Source organism: Dasypus novemcinctus, chromosome 28, assembly GCF_030445035.2.
Source record: "Dasypus novemcinctus isolate mDasNov1 chromosome 28, mDasNov1.1.hap2, whole genome shotgun sequence".
Classification (NCBI taxonomy): Eukaryota; Metazoa; Chordata; class Mammalia; order Cingulata; family Dasypodidae; genus Dasypus; species Dasypus novemcinctus.
In genome coordinates, this window is record NC_080700.1 from 41,282,387 (window position 1) to 41,302,222 (window position 19,836).

General features: G+C 51.0%; 1 protein-coding gene across 1 annotated transcript in view; it reads left to right on the plus strand.

The window, feature by feature from the left end:
* Window positions 1-1,901: 1,901 nt before the first annotated feature.
* ARID1B (AT-rich interaction domain 1B) overlaps window positions 1,902-19,836 on the plus strand; it is a 398,217-nt gene continuing 380,282 nt past the window's right edge. The window contains 1 exon segment of the mRNA XM_058289666.1: window positions 1,902-3,284. Coding sequence (XP_058145649.1) covers window positions 1,917-3,284 — 1,368 coding nt within the window. The 5' untranslated portion in view covers window positions 1,902-1,916.

The following is a 19,836-nucleotide window of genomic DNA, read 5'->3' on the forward strand; positions in this document are numbered from 1 at the left end:
ATTTGGCATGCATTCATCTTACAGCTCTGTTATACTCGCTTACACATGGTGATATACCCCGTTTTCCAGTTGCTTGCGTAGAATTTGCAATTTGTTGTTTGTGCAGTCTATGATGGGCCTTGGGTGTGCACCTGACTTCCCCCACAGTTAGTCACCAATTTTTTCCTAGTCTTTCGTTTTCTATTAGTCATGTAACATTTACACCTGGCCAGGCAAACAAAAATAACCACTGCAGTGAAATGAGCTAATATAGTTCTTTTTTTCCCATTAAAGTTAAAGAATGAAATGATTTTGGAAAACTATGTTCTTCCAAAATCATATATTTTAGCCAGCTCCACCTCTTGAGAGCTCTAGTTTCAGATCCGCACTCTCGATGAGCACTGGGCCCGCGCTAGCACAAATGACCACTGCTTAGGCTAAGAATTCTAGCCATTAAAGAGATTTCAAATATTAGGCGATTAATGAACCATCAGAACATTTACAACATGATGAAAGGATAAAACTAGATATTTTTTAAAGAACAAAGTAGGAGATATTTCTACCCTAGGATTAGATTTGATCATTCTATATTATTATTGATCTTTCATATATATTCTTAACTATAACGTTTTGTTATAGTTTTGCTAATAATATGTAGTTTTGCTTCATATTACTTAGATTTGATGAAGAGGGTTAACAGTGAAATATGACAGGTGCCGTGGAGATGAGTGAAGATGTGACGGAAACCTTTGCTGCCGCTCTGATGGCACCACTAGTTACAATTTCACCTGAAAGTTGTTTGGAGCAGAGCGCGCCACTCTACATACCTTGATTTTCCCCCTTAAAGGGGGTGTGCAGATGAGCTGGTGCTCCCTGCACTTCAGAGTTCTAAGGCGCCTTTCAAAAGTTACCTACACCACACTAGGTTTGGGGCAGGCGCGGTCAGCGGGAGCAGTTATCGCGTACCTGCGGCGTACGGGGCACAGCCCTCGGCGCCGGCCGCTGACGCCCACTGACGGCCTGCCCTCCCGGGCAGCCGCGGGGAGCGGTGGGGAGCGCGCCTCGGGCCCGCGGCAGGGCGGCGAGGCCGACCTTCTCAACGTCACCCGGCCGCGGGGGGCCGGTGCTCCCGCCCGCCTCGGGCCCCGGCTCCGCGTCGCCCCCCGGGCCCGCGGCGGCCGCGCTGCGCGGCCCTCCTCCCCCTTTTGTCTGCCGGGCCGCCCCGCTGCCCCCGCGACGCCCGCCCTTTCCGACGGGGGCACGAGGCCGCGGGCGCCCGGGCCGCGGGGGGGCCGAGCGCGCGGCGCCACGCGCAGGCCGCGGCCCGGGCGCCCGCCGGGGTGCCCGCCAGGGCGCGGGCCGGGCGGCGGCGGCCCGGGCCGAGTCCAGTCCGCGTTTTGCGAGTGCGCGCGGCGAGCCGGGCCGAGCGGGGAAGCGGCGCTCGAGCTCGCGCGGCCGCCTGCCCCGCTGGGCCCGGGAGCGCCGCCGGCCGGGGCTCGCCCAGAGCCGGGTGAGCGCCGCCGAGAAAAGTTTCCCTCAGCCCCGCGCGCCCAACTTTCGCCGCGAGCGCCCGCGGCGGCGGCGGCCCGCGAGGCGGCCCCCCCCCCAGCGCCGCCGCGGGGCCCCGCGGGGGGAGGGGGCCGCGCTCGGACCCGGCGTGCGGATGCGCGCGGGCGGGGCGGCCGCCTGAGGCCCGCGCGGCCCCCGCCCCGCCCGGCCGCCCGATCATGGCCGCGCGGGCAGCGGCGGCGGCTCGGCCGAGCGCGGGCGGCGGCGAGCGGCGGGCGCCCCCCGCGCCGCGGCCGGCGCTCGGGGCCCGGGACCCGGAGGCGGGGGCGCGCGGCGCGGCGGCGCCCGGGCCCGTGCCGGGGGGCGGCGGCGACGGCGGCCCGCATCATGTGCACCACCACCCCCTGCGCCCCCGCCAGGAGCTGAACATGGCCCACAGCGCGGGCGCGGCGGCCGGCGGCGGCCCGGGCGCGCCGAGCGGCGGCCCCGAGGCGGCCCTCAAGGAGGGCGGCGGCGCCGCGGCGTCCTCGGCGGCGGGCCCGGCCATGGAGACGGGGCTGCTCCCCAACCACAAACTGAAAGCCGTCGGCGAGGCGGCCGCGCCGCTCCAGCAGCACCTCCACCACCACCATGCCCACCACCACCACCACCACCATGCCCACCACCTCCACCACCAGCACGCGCTCCAGCAGCAGCTGAGCCAGCTCCAGCAGCAGCAGCAGCAGCAGCAGCAGCATCCCGTCGCCAACAACGGCGCGGCGCCGCCGGGCCCCGACTCGGAGCCGCCGCCGCTCGGGGGCGGCCCGGACGGCGCGGCGGGCCCTCAGGCCGAGCCCCCGGGCCAGCCCGCGCGGGGCCCGCCGGGCGACGAGGACGACGCGCCGCCCAAGATGGGGGAGCCGGCGGGCGGGCGCCTGGAGCCCGCGGGCCTGGGCGCCCTGGGCGCGCACCCGCCCGTCGCCGGGCCGGGGGGCGGCGGCGGCCCGGCGCCCGGCGCGGAGTTCAATCATTACTACGGCGGCGCGGCCCCCGCCGGCGGCGGCCCCGGCGGCCGGGCCGGGCCTGGCTTTGATCAACATGGCGGACAACAAAGCCCCGGGATGGGGCTGAGGCACTCCGCCTCCGCCGCGGCCGGGGCGCCCAGCGGCCTGGAGCCCCTGCACAACTCCCACGAAGGCTACGCCGGCGGCCAGTACAACCATTATCCGGGCTACGGCCGGGCCGGCGCGGGCGGCGGCGGAGGAGGAGGAGGCAGCGGAGGAGGAGGAGGAGGAGGAGGAGCGGCGGGCGCGGGAGCGGCGGCAGCAGCGGGCGGCGGCGCCTACGGGGGCCCGGCCGCGGGCTTCGGGGTGCTGGGCTCGCCGCGGCAGCAGGCCGGCGGCATGATGCTGGGCCCCGGGGCCGGCGGGGCCGCCAGCCTCGGCAAGGCGGCCGGCGCGGCGGCGGCGGCGGCGGCGGCGGGGGGCTTCCAGCGCTTCGCCGGCCAGAGCCCGCACCCGTCGGGGGCCACCCCGACCCTGAACCAGCTGCTCACCTCGCCCAGCCCCATGATGAGGAGCTACGGCGGCGGCTACCCCGACTACGGCGGCCCCGGCGCGCCGCCGCCGCAGCCCCCGTCCCAGGCGGCGGCGGGCGCGGGGGCGGCGGGCGGCCAGCAGGCGGCCGCGGGCATGGGGCTGGGCAAGGACCTGGGCGCCCCGTACGCCGCCGGCGGCCCGGCCTGGGCGGCCGCGCAACAAAGGAGCCACCCGGCGATGAGCCCCGGCCACCCCGGACAGAGCATGGGCCGAGCCCAGGTAACCGCGCCGCGGGGCCTGCTTCCGCCCGGGCCTGGCCCGCCCGCCGACTTTCTTTCTTCGGGGCTCACTTGGCGCGGGCCGGGGGGGCGGCGGCGGGGCCCGGGCGCCCCTTCGGCCCGCGGCGGCGGGGCGCGGGGAGGGGGCTTCGGCGAGGCGGCGCGGGAAGCTCCCCTCACACGCGCGCCCCGGCCTTCCCGCGCGGGGGCCCCCGCCGGCGGCGTGGCGGGCCCGGGTGCCTGGGGGGGCGCCGCCGTCCGCCCCCGCGGCCCGGCCGGGCAGGGGGCGAGGGGCCAGGGCCGCGGTGGGCCGAGAGCCGCCGCGGGGCCGGGGAGCGGCCGCGGCCGGCGGGGAGGAGACGGGGGCCGCAGCGCGCCCTTCCTGCTCCCGGGGAGCGCGGGCAGCTCGGGCGGTGGGGGGCTGTGGCGCGGCCGGCCGAGCGGGACTGTTTCGGGGTGCACACAAAAGAGCGGAGCCGGCCGCGGGGTGTGGGGGAGCGTTTGCTGGAAGGGGCCGCGGGCTTCCCGAGGAGAGCCGGGGCGGCTCAGCGTGTGGAGGGAGCCGCCGGCGGCAGGCGGGCTGTGGGAGAGGACCGCGCGCCGAGCAGCTCGAGTTTATTTTTGATCCCGGCTTAGGCACAGGTTTCGGGAGGCAGATCCAGGGAGATGCCAGGCCCGGGGAAAACGGATCTGGTGGGCGCCCACCGATTTGGCTTTGCTGGCGCTCGCTGCCACCGAAGTCCCCCCGCGTGATCAGGCAGTGTCCTGCACTGTCGCTCGGTCTGGCTCGTAGGCTGCGCCCCAAGGCTGCCTCGATCTCCTTTGAAAGGTTTGGAATTTGAATTGTGGAGGTAAACTGGCTGTAATAGTCTCCAGACAGCTGCCTCTGAGTTGACATCTAATCTGCCATCTGATTGGCTCCCCTCTCACCATTGGGCATTTAGCTCTGCTGATGTAAATAGAAGTGCTGAGCAGTACAGTCACAAAAAATTCCTGCCACAAATAATAACCGAGCTCTGTTACAAGCAGAGGGAAGGGAGAGCGTTATTTAGAGCTTCAGTGGTTGTGGATCCTGAGAAGAGGGTTATAGACAGACGCTAGGCTGGTGGCTACTGCTGGGCATTTCCGAAAGTCAGTTTTTCCAGGCCACCCTTACAAGGTGGACACTTAACCTTAGGGTGAGGCTATGTTAATTGAAAAATAATCAGACCGAGAATTTTACCAATTTTGGTTTGGCAAAGCTTTTCTGTAAGTGAAGTCGTAGAACAAACAGCAGAATTACCTTAGAACACGTTGTTTAATGCCAAACTAGTATTTTCAAGATTCTGATAGGTGACCAATATCTCTTGGTGAGATTTAATTAGTTTCATAGCAAGGTTAAAACTGTATTTAGTGACCTGTGGCCATTTAAGAGTCTAACTATTTAACATGTCTGTGGATGAGGAATTTTAGTTAGAATTGACATTATATTTTAAAAACATGAAATTAGTAGACCATGTAATAAATTTTCGGAGACAGCAATTAGAAGGGAAGAAATGGATATTCTTGTGAAGTATTAAAAATATTTTATATTTTCTTCTGATGTGGAGAGTGCAGAAGTGCTCCAAGAATCTTTTTTTTTTTTTTCCTCCCCTGATGATTTGCTTAGATTAGGTACTGTGATCCTTACCTGAATTGCTTACACAATGAGTTGGGAAAACCGTATCACAAGCAAGTTTTGCTGGGTGTGTTTCTTTCAAGAGATTTGTCTTTTGGGGATGTCTCAAACCTTTGGAAATTTTTAAGATTATAGTTGGTTAGAAGTAAATACCAGTGACTGTATGTATGTTTTACTCAGCTCATTTATTTTAGGAAGGCGTATTTTAATAATATTAATCTCTTAGAGGAAAACGAAGTCATCTTGGAGATATTTGTCAGAGTGAATGAGGGACTGGATTTAATAGATAATAACATCAATCCTAGGCCGAATATTGGTGCCCACTGTTTTCAAATCTTTAGTCGAGTTTTAATTTTAATAATGTATTTTCCTATTCTCAACAGAAAACCTGTGATTTCAGGTTTTATTTTTGCACAAGTAAAAGCATTGTAGAGAAGCTCATGCAAATAAACCCCGGTAATTTATCTTAAAAAGATGTGCTTTGTCAGCTAGCTTTTAAAGGGGCAGTTCAAGATTCGCATCTTGGTAATCTAGAAATGAGTGAAGTTAGGGACAATGTAGGTTTGTGACATTTTGGAGTGTTATTTCTTCATGGTAGAAATCATCTCACATATTTTCTTGGAACGAGAGTGAATCCATTATGTCCTCAGTGTGACCCTTGGGAATATCTTCTTATTTTTTCATTTTCGAGGGGGGGAAACGATGGCTATATGACCTAGATTTAAAGATTTCTTTAGGTACCATATAACATGTGGCATGTGTGTGTTTTTTTTCTCGTTTGTTTGTTTTTGAGAAGGATAGGAATATTGAGTGTTGGTATATAAGGCACAGTCATTTGTCCAAAATATTAAATTGCCACCTAACCATAGGTCATCAACTGTTAAATCACGTTGTTAAATGATGAAATTTCCCTGTGGCTTTTAATAGATGCTTTAGTTTCATTTTTGATTTTAGGAAATGGTTTATACTAGGTGGCAAATGTTTTTGTAATCGGGAAAAACATATGCATATATCGTAGAGAGAGGGTCTTTTTCCATGGTGTAATTAGCCATTTTATAATACAGTTTGTTACTGGATTTCTGTGTGATGAAGTACTCAGAGCAGTCTCAAAAGGAATGCCGAGGTCTGCTCACAGACGGAAGATCTGATGATGTCTGCATTTGCACTGAGTTCCATTAATGCTCTTTTAACTTTAGTTTTGTAGAATACAATATCATTTAATTAGAAAAGAGCCTTATTTACCATTACCAGAAATGTGGTCAACTGGCTTACAAAGCAGGATGCTACAGACTGGTTCCGGATCGCCTTAAAGTACGGATCAGCAGCATTCCGCCCCCCCCCCCCCCATTCCTAGGCTAGTTGATCTTTTCTAAATCTTCTAAAGAAAATTTCATGGCTTACATATGTATATTTGCCAAGGTGTGGCTGGTGACTGTACAGTCAGAGGTGGGCTTGGTAACTGGTCCAGAGCAAAGGCCTGTGATTTAAAAAACAAAAATCAGAAAATACAACAAAAATGTCTGTAGTCTTCTGTTTTTCTAGGTTATCTAGGATGCAATTATGCATGGCTTAAAATGGTTTTCATTGGGGATCCTGATTTCTGTGCAGCTGTACTACTTACCTGGGGCAATTTGTTGTTTTGATGGTAAACCACTCTTTAAGACACAGCTATTGCTAACATTTTGAATACAGTAATGCCAAAGCGATAAGTTTATGCTGGGGAACAGCATAGTCTTACCTTGGGCCTCTCTTTTTCCTGTGGTTTTGTTTTTGTTTTTTTAATCTCTGTTCTCTATATTTAGGGATGAATTTTTTGGCAAGGCCTTCTATACATGTTCCATTTCTCCCAGCAGCATTTAGTATCAGCAGTATGAGAAATGTGTTAGGGATGTGTTAGCAGCCCACATCACACCTGGATACTTTAAAGACCTCTGAATACTGTGCTCCTTGGCCGAAATTGAGGAGGAGAGCATCTTCACTCTGGGATAAAAACTGCATTAATTCCGGTGTGAGAACCGATTTTAAAAATGGGAGAAGGCCAATGTGAAGGAAGACTCTTTAATATAAACTCATTTGACAGTTTTACTAGATATAGGCACATGTTAAAGCAAATAGTTATAACAGAATGGGGTTTTCAGTTCTTCTTATTAATGGACTATATTTCTTTATAATTTGGGCTGGGTATATCTAAAAAGATGACTTGTGATGTGAAAGGAACTTACTTATTTTCCTAGGATAAATACCAATTTATTATAGGCAAACTGAAAAGACGATTTCATTTATTTAACCCTGTCCTATCCTAAGAAGAGAGTAGTTTGATTTAAAAATTGTTGAGGTCTGTAAAATATTGCTACTTATTTTGAAGACTGATTTGGGGCTGTAAATTTTTGGTGTGTTGGTGTAGGAAATTATATTACCCTTTTGCCTGGTGTACTAAATCTTGAGACTTTTTGTCACTATTACTAGACTTTGGCACTCCATTAATGGATCTGTGTACTTTGGTCCAAATATGTGCGAATGGGACTCATTTCACTCAGGTCATTTTCATTTTGGGGTGTGTGTAGATTTGTCAATTTGAGGTTGTTGGTAGAACTGTCGTGTTACTTAAGATGGCAGATTTATGGAAGCTAAAGGTGAATGGAAATAAAATTCAGATTCCATTGGCGTGTTTTTGCAATATTTAGGTTTTTACAACGGATGCTATAAAATTGCTAGGGCCTTCTGTGGTGCCCTTTATAATTAAGGAGCCACATCCACGGCCTGGTCCTTGCCGGCCTGCGTTAGTGCCCAGCCCTCCCCTTTTCCACCTTTTCCAGGCGTTGCCTGGAAGATTGCAGCTCCTCCTCGGAGCTGCACACTTGCTGAGCAGGCAGGCCCAGCCCCCTCGGCTGGAGGCAAGAATACCCAGCAAAAGTGCGAACCCACCAGGCGTATATTTATATACCATAGATGTACCACGAGGGTACAGTACTGATTTTTCCAATTCCAAAGCTATTTATAGAAGATGAGGTGGCCATTTTTGGTTTTAATTGGGTGATTGAGTGAATTAATTCTAATTTAAAAAGCTGGTATACTTTAATGACTTCTATTTTAGAAATCTGATGAAAAGAAAATGATTTCGATATCATTATCTATATATCATTTAAATACCCACTTACTTTGTCTTATGCCGACCTCTGAATGAATGATACTGTTAATATACATATGCTATAGTTTTAACTTAACAGTTTACTTTGAACAGTGACTGTCAATTTAGCAAAATGGAATATATGTTTCTGTAGTAAGCTTTTAACAAACAGCTTCTATTTCAAGGTCTAATTTGGAGTAATTTTAAGATATTCTAAGAAAACAATTTCTCTAGATTTACTTATTTGACTAGAGTTTGGATACTTATTTCAAACCCATTTCCGTGTGGATTAGTGCCAAAATATGAGAAAGAATACTGAGTTTGACAGAGGAACTAATGATGGAATTAATTTGTTCCTTGAATGATATTTATTGTTTAAGCCTTAAAATCTTAAAGCAAATCCAGTTTACCAGTAGACAGTCTTATTCCCATTATTAAAATTAGGTAGATGGCAGCAGAATCTGGGATAGAAACGTCACAGCCAGACAACCCTTTCAAATACACTGGAGGCTGGCTCTCCTGAGTGGCTTCTGCAGGACGTGCTTCCCCGGGTCTGGTTGGGGCCTTGCTGGAAGCGGGCTCCTGAGCACCAGACAGGAAGTCATTGTCGATGAGGCAAGTCTGGAGGAGAAGCTGCATTTGAGGAAACCTAGAATAAAGTGCTAGCGCATAAGACCATTCTTTTTGTTGTTACGAAAAAAAAAATTTTCTCTTCCTGTCAAAATTTAAAGAATTTCCTTTTTAAAAATTATTAGCTATTCATGTATACTATAAGCAAAATATCCCTATTTTTAGAACCATTAATCTTGCCAATTCATAGTTGATTAGTAAATTCTCAATATTCCATAAGAAGCTAATGGCTTTTTTCTTTTTTTAAGTCCGTTATTTCCAATGTTAACTATGGTGTAATCGTCACAGATTTTTGCCCATTTGGGAATGTGTATTGTGTAAGGTAGGTGTTTCATCATCAAATATGCCATTAAAAATTTAAAAACTTTTTGGAGACATTCTGCTCGAAAGTTTAATAGGATGTAGAAATGAAGTATTAACATGATTATTTCCCCCTTATTTCTCTCACCTTTTACATTTTTAGTTTATCTTTCTATTGTTAGTAAAAAGCATTTACAATACCAATATGGTCTTTTTTATTGCTATGTTTTAAGTTTTTGGCAGCCTCCCCACCCCATCAAACAGCTAATCCAGGTTTCCTTATTCATATGAATTTTCCGTCCCCACGTTTTGGTTTCCCCTCGTGTGTTTAGCTTCTAGTCCTCTGCAAAATGGTAGAACTTCTTTGTATGTGGAAAATTACTAAATTAAGATGACTGGTCTTTTAATTAAGCTTTAGAGGCAGCTGCAAAGGGATACTCTTGGATCCTAGCTTGTCTTTCTCCTGAACAAGCTTTTTTGTGTAAAATATTGGAAGTGCATTTGAGCTGCTGTCGATGCTGGCCGGCAGTCGCATCTTTACACGTCAGTTCTGAACTTTACCCTAACCCCAGATCCCATTGAGGGCTCAGCGGAAAGGACCTGGGAGGCAGCGGGTATTTATTTCTCTAAGATGCAGACCTTTAACAGCGTGTGTGTGGCGAGGGCTGTGCTGGATGCACGCCTGCTCAGGTGGTCAGTGGGCAGGTACTTCCTGAGGTCCTGTTCCCCTGTGGGGTCGCCGGGCCCAGCTTGCAGGTAGTGCAGGGAGACCCTGCCAGCGCTTCCTCCACTCCACCCGGCCCTGATGTTTTTGGGCGTTATTTACTTAGAACGGGGCATTTACATAAAGTCCAAATAGCAACCTTTCAGGTCTATTTTGCCTGTGTCTTTTGGGGTGGGGAAGTGTGTTTTGGCAAAATAAATAGTTGTCGATTGTTGTGATACAGTTGGTGTGACGGAGCGACCCTTTTCCATTTCTACCCGGCACCGGGAGCAAAGTATAGCTGCAGCCTAGGGAGCGAGGACAGAAAGAGGGACAAGTCCCTTTGAGATGTGTACAGCGGGCCCTTCCCCTTTTGCCAGCCGTCTGCTTTGTGCGGGCTCTTGATCTCTCCGATTTAGGAAGATCCTTAGATTGCCTGAGTATTTTTGGTAACTCCTTAGATAATGTATGCTGGCTGCGGAGTATATTCAGCTACTGCCTCTGGGTCCTGAAATAAACCTTTCAGAAAGCGAGGCGTCGGTGATTGGTGGAGGCTGCTCCAGAATTCTTCGTGGCTCCTGTTTCTTTCTGTGAAGAGCATCTTAGAAGTTAAACCACTCTCTGTACTTTATAGCCTTGTTGTGAAATGATTGCTACTTCTAAAATTCCTCTGGAATTTGGCATCTAATTTGTGAAATTTTAAGTACCGAAATTTAAGATTCAGTGACTGTACATTTACATATCTCAAGCTATAAACCCATTCAAATGCCCTTTAAATTCCCTGCTTCTAGTTTGTATTTTTAATGATAAATTCACTTTGCCTGATGAATTATAAATGACCTTGGAAATAGAAATGTAAAGCGTTGCTACTGCTGAGCAAGTGCCTTCCTGTGGAAGCAGGCATGTGTCTGAGGGGCCTGGGATGCGGCGTGGGCTGCGTGTCAGTGTATTTCTCCGGCCGCCAGGGCACCCGGGAGCGGCGACATCGCACGGCCTACTCTTGGGTGGAAGGACCTGGGTGGCTTGCACGGGGCAGTCTGAGCTGGGGCAGGGCCTGGGTTTCGCTGTCACCTGCGGGCAGGGGTGTGGAAAGCCAGCGGTGGGGGCGCTGCGGGGGGTCCGTGGGTACCGCTGCTCCCGGGCTGTGGCCTGGACAGCCGTGGAGCCGTGAGGCGCCCAGTCACGGAGGCCTGGCAGCCCCGACGGTGCGTTCCGCTGTAATTCCCCTCCCAAGAGGCGTTTGTGCTGCTGGCACCCTTGCTCACCATTCCTGCAGTCGGTTTCGGTTTCCCTCTGAGTGGTGGGCTAACGTCATCGGGTCCACGCTGCTGCCCACTTCGATATTCCACTCTTCACGTTAATTAGAGAATTCTGATTTCTGGCCCAGGATCATTCCTTTCTCTTGCAACTCTTAGACCTTTCCGTTTTGATGATCTGCAATAATGACTGGCTTTTCAGGACGGCCGCTATTTTGCAAAGGAACAGAGTTTCAAAACAACAAAAATAAGCTGCTTTGAGATTTTGGGTGGTGGGTTTTGGTCTTTCATTAGCTGCTTAAACTTGCTTCGGTGGCAGCTTCAGGGTCACTGAATCTATGATTCAAATATAGTCCTTAGCGAGATTATAATTTCCTCGTAGCAAGGAGGGGTAGGGCTGCCCTCCGGTAGTCAAAACAGACAGTGTCAGAGCGGAGGTTGCCAGGGCCCTGCCTCAGATACGTGGGGAGCAGTGGTTTTTTCCACCCACATTGAGATTTATGAAAGTATCAGGGACAATTTAATTCTATTATGAACAAATACTTACTGAGCACCACTTGATGCTTAAGATACAAAGAATAAATATAACATATGATCCATAATTTTCCCTGGTGAATTATCATAGACTCCTGGAGTTTTACAAAGTGGAAATGAAAATGAATGGCCCTATTATTCTTTTTCAGTTCTTATGCAGAAAGACTGTATCCCTCAAAGTGCATCATCTAAGAAGTATCTGAAGAATAGCTGATAACGTGTCCAAACTGAAAATTTCCTGATAAATGTATTATATATTTCTAACATCCATTTCAAGGAAATCTGTGCAGTCGGAGGTTCGCTATTTCATGTGGAACGTCAGTGGACTTGGAGATAGTTCTTAGGCTGATGAGAAAGTGATCTTAGTTTAGATTTCATTTGAGTGAGTTGGGAGATCATTCACAGGGCCATTCTTCTGTTGAGGAAATGGCTCTGTAGTCGCATTAGCCCGAAGGATTTAATGTTCTGTTCATTCAGTGTCACACATTGCTCAGGTGTGCCCAGGGCTTTGGGAATCTTGGTGGAGCCGTCGTAGGGAGAGCACAGCACCCGGCAGCCGTGTGTGCAGGCTGCTGCATGCTGCCCCGGCACGGTGCAGGCCCAGAGGCTGCGCAGCACGTCAGAGTGGGGGCCCTTGCAGGTAGGGGTCTGCTCAGCTGAGCCCGAGGACCAGCAGAAGCTGGCCAGGTGGGGAGGGGCACGGACGCCAGCCAGGGCAGGGGCAGGCGGGTCCGAGCACTGGCCAGGTGGGGAGGGGGCGTGGGGCAGAGGCAGGGGTGTCAGAGTCCTGGCCAGGTGGGGAGGGGGCGTGGGGCAGAGGCAGGGGTGTCAGAGTCCTGGCCAGGTGAGGAGGGACATGGACGCCAGCCAGGGCAGGGGCAAGCAGGACCGGGCCCTGGGGGATGGGCGTGTGCCAGCTGTGTGCTTCCACCAGTCCTGGCACCTCTCTGAGGCTGTCCTTTTCCATTTCTAAAGGAACTGTGGGGAGGGACAGGCTTTCTGATAAAGTACTGACAGGGCTGCGAGAGGAACATTTTAATAGAGTGACAGAGAATTGTACTTTCTTTGGAGAAGGAACTAAAATGAGTTAGATGTGGTTCTGTATTAGTTAATTTGGCAAATTAATTTAATACCCTATCAGTCTTAACAGCTCAGACAAATAGGTTAATATAGGAAGCTCATTTCTAATCTAGACGGTTTTCAGTTTTTTATTGCCTGATATGTATGTCTTTACCTTGCCAAGTGTTTAGGATAAGTAAGTTATCGGCCAGTTGATCATATTAAAATGTCTGCTGTAGTTTTCTATCTTGTTTTTTACATTCCCTTCTGTTCTAACTGGTAAGGAAAAATAAATTCAGAAGATCGATAAGTGAAGAATTTATTTTCACCGTCATCAACAAACATTTACTGACCTTGCTGTAGGGGCACTGTACCAGGTAAGAAGCTATCCAGAGAATATTTGTAAAGTATTGAAAATTGCATACATTGTTTGGCATGGAGGAGACCCTGAGATTATTAAGTAAGTGAACATCAGTGGTTAAAATAATTAAAGAAGATGGGTTTATGGGATATTTTTACTTTACTTCCTGGTTCATTCCATTATAAACATGGATTGAATAACTCTGGCCTTACAGCAGTCCATATTCGGAGTTGAGCGAAATTGGTGGTAGGCAGGCAACTCTGAAAAAGGTGAAATGGGTCTTTGGCTTCTAATTTGTTTTCTCCATGTATTAAAAGAGTAGTTTTTGTATTGTGAAAATTTTAAGTTTTTCCGCACATCTGTCAGGCATTTGCTGGGTTTGAACACGTTCCCCTGACTCCTCAGTGGCAGCCCCTTTAATTTTCCTGGCGTTGGTAGTGAACATTCTCAGGAAGGTGCGCGGCCTGCCCAGGTGGACCTGCCTGGGCCCGGCAGGTGCCCTGAGCGCAGGGTGGTCCTTCCTCCCCCACCCCTGCTGTGAACGTCCTGCTTGCCTTTATTCTCGAATTAATTAGTGAAGGTAGGATGCGAACAGCAACCGTAATTTTCCATATTACTCTATTATTAATGAGGAGGGAGGAAGGAATGGAAGGAAATGCAGAATGCGAATTTTATTTAAAACAGTTGTATGTGGACAACTTAAAAGAATATGCTTTCTCAGTCTAAATACCCTGTCTGGGTCTAAGTAGTTTCATGCTTCATTGAAAACGACTGCAAAGAAGTTGTAATCCGCCGCTAAGGTATTTGAGCCAACTGGCTGTCAGTATGCTGAAGTTTTACTCCCCTGCATCTAGAATTTACACAAATGCATTTTATGAAGAGGGAGGCGTCCCAGCCTTTACCAGCCACCCTGGACAAAGCGGAAATCTGAATTCGATTGGCATATGTGGCATTTTCCAGGCACTCTCAGGGTTGCACACGCGAGGTAAACTAGGTGGTGTGTAGGGCGTCACATGATCAAAATATTTTCCCCCTCGCCGCTGCCAGCCGCTATCTATTGCTTTTCAACAATCTCACTTGTGGGCACCACGCCAGGATGTTGGAGACAGCCCCTTACGTGAGCCGCTCCATTCGCAACCTCTTTGACTGAAGTGCCGCGACCTTCACATATGTAGATTAGCCATGTGCTCTGTGAATTGAAACTTGCTGCCTCAGGAAGAAAGCGTTTTTCTTTTGATTCCTCGGGGAATTTGACAGCCATTCATCCCTGACCTGGGCAGAGGTAATGCCAGGAAATCGGATTCCAGCGGAACATGGACAGATAGCGGGAGCCGAGTGCCGGAGGAGCCGGCCCTGCACCCCGTCCCGGGTCTGCCCAGAGCGCTGAGCCCAGGGGTTTGAAAAGCAAGACAGGTAGATGGGGGGATGTGGGAATCGTGAGGACAGTTTCATTTTTAAAAGGCATATTTTGACGCTAGTTCTCCTCTTCTTTCCAACAGAAATTTTAAAAAATACTTTTAATTTTTATTTCTTAATAATCCTACTTGAGAGCGAAGTAATTTTAATATTCTAGGCGATCATAGTCTTAAATACATTTAAATTAGGGGCGTCTATAAAAAGTAGAGGTCCTCAAAGAGCTGGAGACCTGCATGCTATGACCTGTCTGTGGAAGAATCAGTGTTTCTTGGTCTCTGTTTTGTAACATTTTGAAACAGATTGATACTTACGAGAGACATAGCTTTACTCAGCTTTATAATGATTAATAAAATAGGGAACGACGAGTTACTGGATTTTTGTCAGACAAAACTAGTTTTAGAGAATTCTATCTTTGCCTTGATCAAAAATACATCATCCCCAGCATTAAGGTAAAATGAGTATAACTAACAGGTGCTTGATGAGGCTGACGGGCCAGTGTTAAGAAGGGCAGTTCTCATTATGAGAAGAATGGGGCTGCAGTGGCCCTCCAGCGAGGTGCTGGGCGGCAGGAGGGGCGAGGGGGGGGGCGAGGCTGGAGGGCGCCGGGCGCCGTCTTCAGTTCCCAGGCTTGTGCGGTCGCGGGGCAGGCCCTTCCTGCACACAGACGAGGGCTTCTGGAATGCTGCGGGCATCTTGGGGGTCCCCGACTCGTGCTGTGCGGTGGAAAAGAGGCCTCCCTGGGCGGGGGCGTGCTTGGAGGGTGCGGCGGGTTAGGGGGCATCAGCTGATCCCGTCCCTGCCTCCTGAGGAAGGTCTGTGTCCTCTCCATGAGGACCGACGGGACATTTGGGGAGAGCATCTGATTGGGAGCCTGCAGAACGTGGGGGCACTCACAAGAAGGGCAGGCGGTGGCGGTAGCGCCTCACCTATAAGTGGGGGGCTGAGCAAGGCCGGGGTGGGCGGTGTGGCAGCACCTGAGCAGGCGGGAGGAGCCACGCCCCGGCCCTGGTGGGTGTCGCAGCCGGGGCCAGCGGGGCAGCTGCGCCAGGGGCCCGGGGCGCTTCTGATGGAGGACTCGAGCAGGCTGCAGGGCCGCTGTCGTCGTGCCGCTTGTGGGATGAGGACGCTGGTGGGGCTGAGAAGCTGGCTCTGGGTCACCCAGGCTTGTCTGAGTCTGGTTCAGTGCACCAGCCTGGCAGTTCTTGAGTCTGGCTGTGCGTCGGAACCCCCGGCCGCGGGCTGGCGGCCACGCCGCACCTGTCTGCCTCTCACGGAGAGGCAGGAGAGGCAGGAGAGGGCCGCAGAGCCAGAGGTAAAACTTAAACACATGACTTTTTTTTGTTATTATTACGACGTATGTAAATGGCATTCCTAAAATTGAGGAGCTTTGGGTGTATTTTGGCTCCTTAGTCGTTACCAGACAAAGAAGGGGGGAGAGTCCGCTCCACGAGGGCGGAGGACGGCTCTGGGGATTTCCTGGCGGTGTTGCTGAGCTAGGCTTACCCTGTCCCGGCAGGGGAGCGCCTGTGCCACGGTGCGGGTCGTGGCTGGAGTGGAGTCAGCAAGGGTGGTCGTGCAGTGGTGTGTGATGTTTAAAGAGGAGCACAGCTTCTCACGGGTTCTCTGCTGTCCGGGATTACTGAAGTGCGGTCATGACTGCTGCTTCTGGGGTGGGAGGCGATGGACCAGTGTCCAGGACAGTGTACCGCACGTGGTAGGTTTTGACAGTTAATTCTGGATGACAGAATGAATGGATGGACCTTGGACAACATCTCAAGGCCACTTGGTGTTAGGAGTCCAGAAATCCAAATCAAAGGTTTAATGAAGAGAGAGGAAGGGAAGGAGGACTGAAGGTTGTAGAGGAGAGAGGATACAGGCGGCGAAAGGGAGGGCGTTAGAGTAAGAAATGAGCAAAATGAGTTTTAATGCTCATTATGTGCCCAGAGGGCACTGCTGCCTGGTAAATCTGTGGACCGAACACCAATGTTAGCATGTCTTAAAATAATCAAACTGTGAGGTAGAGCTAAAAGAAGGGACGTAAAGCAGGAGAGGACTCCTGCCTTTTGGCGAGGTGCCTTCATGACATATAATCCAGATGGTCTGTCTTTGCTGTTGCCATGTGGCCCGTTTGGAGGCAGATTCGTGGCGCTGGGGAGGCCCGGGCAGCACCGAGCAGCGGTCCCAGGGGGCTGGATCCTGTGTCCCCTCACTCCTCAGCTGCGGAGCGGCCAGGCTGGCCAGGCACAGGGTGCTGGGTGCTGGGTGCTGAGCCCCTGCGCCTTCCCCCCTCGGACTCGGGGATAAGGTGCATACTGGGGCAGAGGATCCCCTGTATCTTCCCAGCTCTTCCTTCTTTTTTTAAAAAAATTTGTCAATAAAACCAAATTTCAGTGTAAAAAAAATTGGGTTGGCCTATAACCCTGTATTAGGTAGAGTGTAAGTTAAATTCCACTTAACTAGCACTGCAGAAGTGTCTAGATGGTAGCAAAGTTCACCGTGCTGGCTCTGTTCAGTCTGTTTTTTGTTTTTTCTTGTTGTTTTTCTGGGTCTTTAACTTGTGTTTTCCTCACTTCCTGCTTGCTTCTTAACTCGAGACTGAGAATATTTCCAGGAGATCTACCTGCAATATACTGGTCTTAGCTTGGAATTAAAGGAAAGCGTTCCTGTCTCTTGTTTCCTATTTTACCCATAAGATTTAATTTTGCTTTATTATTTATAATAAGATAGCACTACTAGAATAATCATGGATTTGTAGTTTTGAAGTTAACGCTGAATACTCCTAACCCATCTCAGGCAAGGAAGAAGTTGACAGAAAGAAAAACCCTGTTTTTTAGGCTGTTGTAGCGACCCAGGCAAGTCCCTTCTAAGAGCAGGCCTTTGATTTATTTGGTTATTTGAGCTTATGAAGGGAACGGGCATCTTGAGTGTCTGAGCGGCCACACTGTAATCTTTACTGTTATGATAAAACGTATCTTTTGCCTAGAAAGCTAACACCTGTCTACCTGTGTTACTCCTTTCAGAGAATTTCTGTAGTAATGCATTGTTTATCCAGGAAGATGTTTTTCAGCAATCTTAACAATCTGAAACATCTGAGAAAACTCTAAGAAAACAACTGTCACAAAACTCAGACACTGTTGGAAGAAGGCAGCCCCTCCCTCTCCAGCTACTTTGCTCCCCTGACGATGCTCCTTTTTGCCGTATTATAAGCACCAAGTGGAGAAGTTAGAGGAGGGGGCCCTGCCCCAGCAGGCGAGCCCCAGCGAAGGGCCCAGCGAAGAGGTACAAGCGGCTCTTGAGAAACTCAGGCCCTCGGAGGGCCCGCTGAGCCGCCTCGGCTTCTCTGAGCCCGCCTTCAGCACGGCGTGTAGCCGTCCGGGACCTGGAGGGCTGTCTTCCATACCCCGAAAGACCCTGGGAAGGAAAAGTGAGAAGCCAGGGTTGGGGTGGGGGACCCCTGAACTGACTGTCAACAACTGCGAGATCCTGTGCCTCTTTGTGTACCCATTTCAGTCGCTCAGCAGGTGTCTGTTAGTGCTGTCACGTGACGGACAGTGTTCTGGGCTCTGGGTCCAGCAGGGAGTGAAATCTAGTCCCTGGCGTCATACGCTTACATCCCAGTGAAGTTAATCCCAAGCTGAGAACCACCCATCTCCGTGGTGGGTGCTTCCCTTTCCTATCAGAGTGATTCAGAAGAACTGACACTTCAAAAAACTGGTCCTTTAGTAATGGGGCTCCATGTGACGTGGGATAACATTCCCTTTGTAAAAGAAGCCCATCTTACAAACGCTGTGCGCACTCTGGCACTGGCCGTTGCTGGTCCTGCCGTCTAAGTCATCCCCGGCCCTGGGCTGTTTTCGCTGAGGTTGACATTTCGGTGGCAGCCATGGTGCCTTTCTTTATCCCTTCAAGGCCGAGAGGAAGAGTGGTACAGGGGCTCCGTCTGTGTCCGCAGAAAGAAGTCACCTGGTGGGATCACTGTTTAGAGGTGGTACGGAGCTTCTGTCTGTCAGGAGGAGGAGTCATCCAGTGGGAGCGCTTTGTGGAGGTGGTGCAGGGTATCCATCTGTCCGCGGGAAGAAGTCGTCCAGTGGGATAGCTTTTTGAAAGTGTTCTTTGCTTTTGAATCACCCTATTTAGTAACAGGCTGTGGACACGTTGGGTTTGAAATGTGTTCCAGGTAGCTGCATGGAGACGCTCCAGAAGGCAAATAGAGAATAGGGCTCTGGAGTGGAGGAGTGGGACTGAGCCCTCACATGGCAATTTGTGTTATGAGCATGAGGTGTTGCTTGAGAGTGTGGGGTTTATAAGATTGCTGTTGGGGGGCATGTATGTGGAGAAGAGGGGTGCTGAGGAATATCAGGGAATACCAGCCTTTGAGGGGTAAAAGGGGTAAAAGAGAAACCAAAGAGCCAGAAAGGAGGAGGGAAACCTGGGGAGAGTTCACAGAAGTCATGGGAGGGCAGAGTTGCCTGGAAGGAAGACATGGACCACTGGGGTGAGTGCTCAGGAAACGCCCAGCTGGAATGGGCACGGACGTCTCCGTCATTGGTCATTTATGTCGTCTGGAAGAATGGTCAGGAAGGAGGGCAAGTTGTAGTAGGCTGAGGAGTTAATGGGGAATGAGAAAGAGGCTTTCAAGATGTTTGGGAGAGAAGAACTGTTTTCTTTTTCTTTTTTTCTTCCTTTTAAAATTTTTTATTAATTGGAAGAGGGGAAGAGAACGAGCCCTTACTGCATGCTTTCTTTGTGCCCAAGTGCTGTGCTGGGTGCTTTATGTCCCATCTCCCGAAGTGTCCCTTGACTTTCCCCCTCTTCCAGTGGACTGGGAGCTGCTTGGGTGGGGATGGGAGGAAACCTTTTTCTTCTTTGTATCCCCTGTGCCTGGCGTAGTATCTGCTGTATAGTATGGGACTCAGGGTATGTTTGTTAAGGGACCACATATGTTAGATGAGTTCTCTAATTTAATCCTAGCAACAGTTCTGTGTTATAGGTCTTGCCACCCCATTTTATAGGTTGTAAGGAAGCAGGAGCAGAGCAGAGGGGCACGTGTGCTTTGATCAGGGTCATTGAGGTATGGCACCAAGAGTCATGCAGGACCTGAAAAACTCCAAAGCTGGGGCTGCCCTTTTCCTTCATTAAGGATGGAGGATGGGAAGTGGACTTGGCCCAATGGATAGGGCATCCACCTACCATGTGAGAGGTCCACAGTTCAGACCCTGGTCCTCCTTGTGTGGAGCTGGCCCATGTGCAGTGCTGATGCGTACAAGGAGTGCCGTGCCATGCAGGGGTGTTCTCCACGTAGGGGAGACCCCCCGCACGAAGAGAGCTGCCATAAGGAGAGTTGCCCAGTGTGAAAGAAAGTGCAGCCTGCCCAGGAGTGGGGCTGCACACACAGAGAGCTGACACAACAAGATGATGCAACAAAAAGAAACACAGATTCCTGGTGCCGCTGACAAGAAAACAAACAGACACAGAACACACAACAAATGGACACAGAGAGCAGACAACTG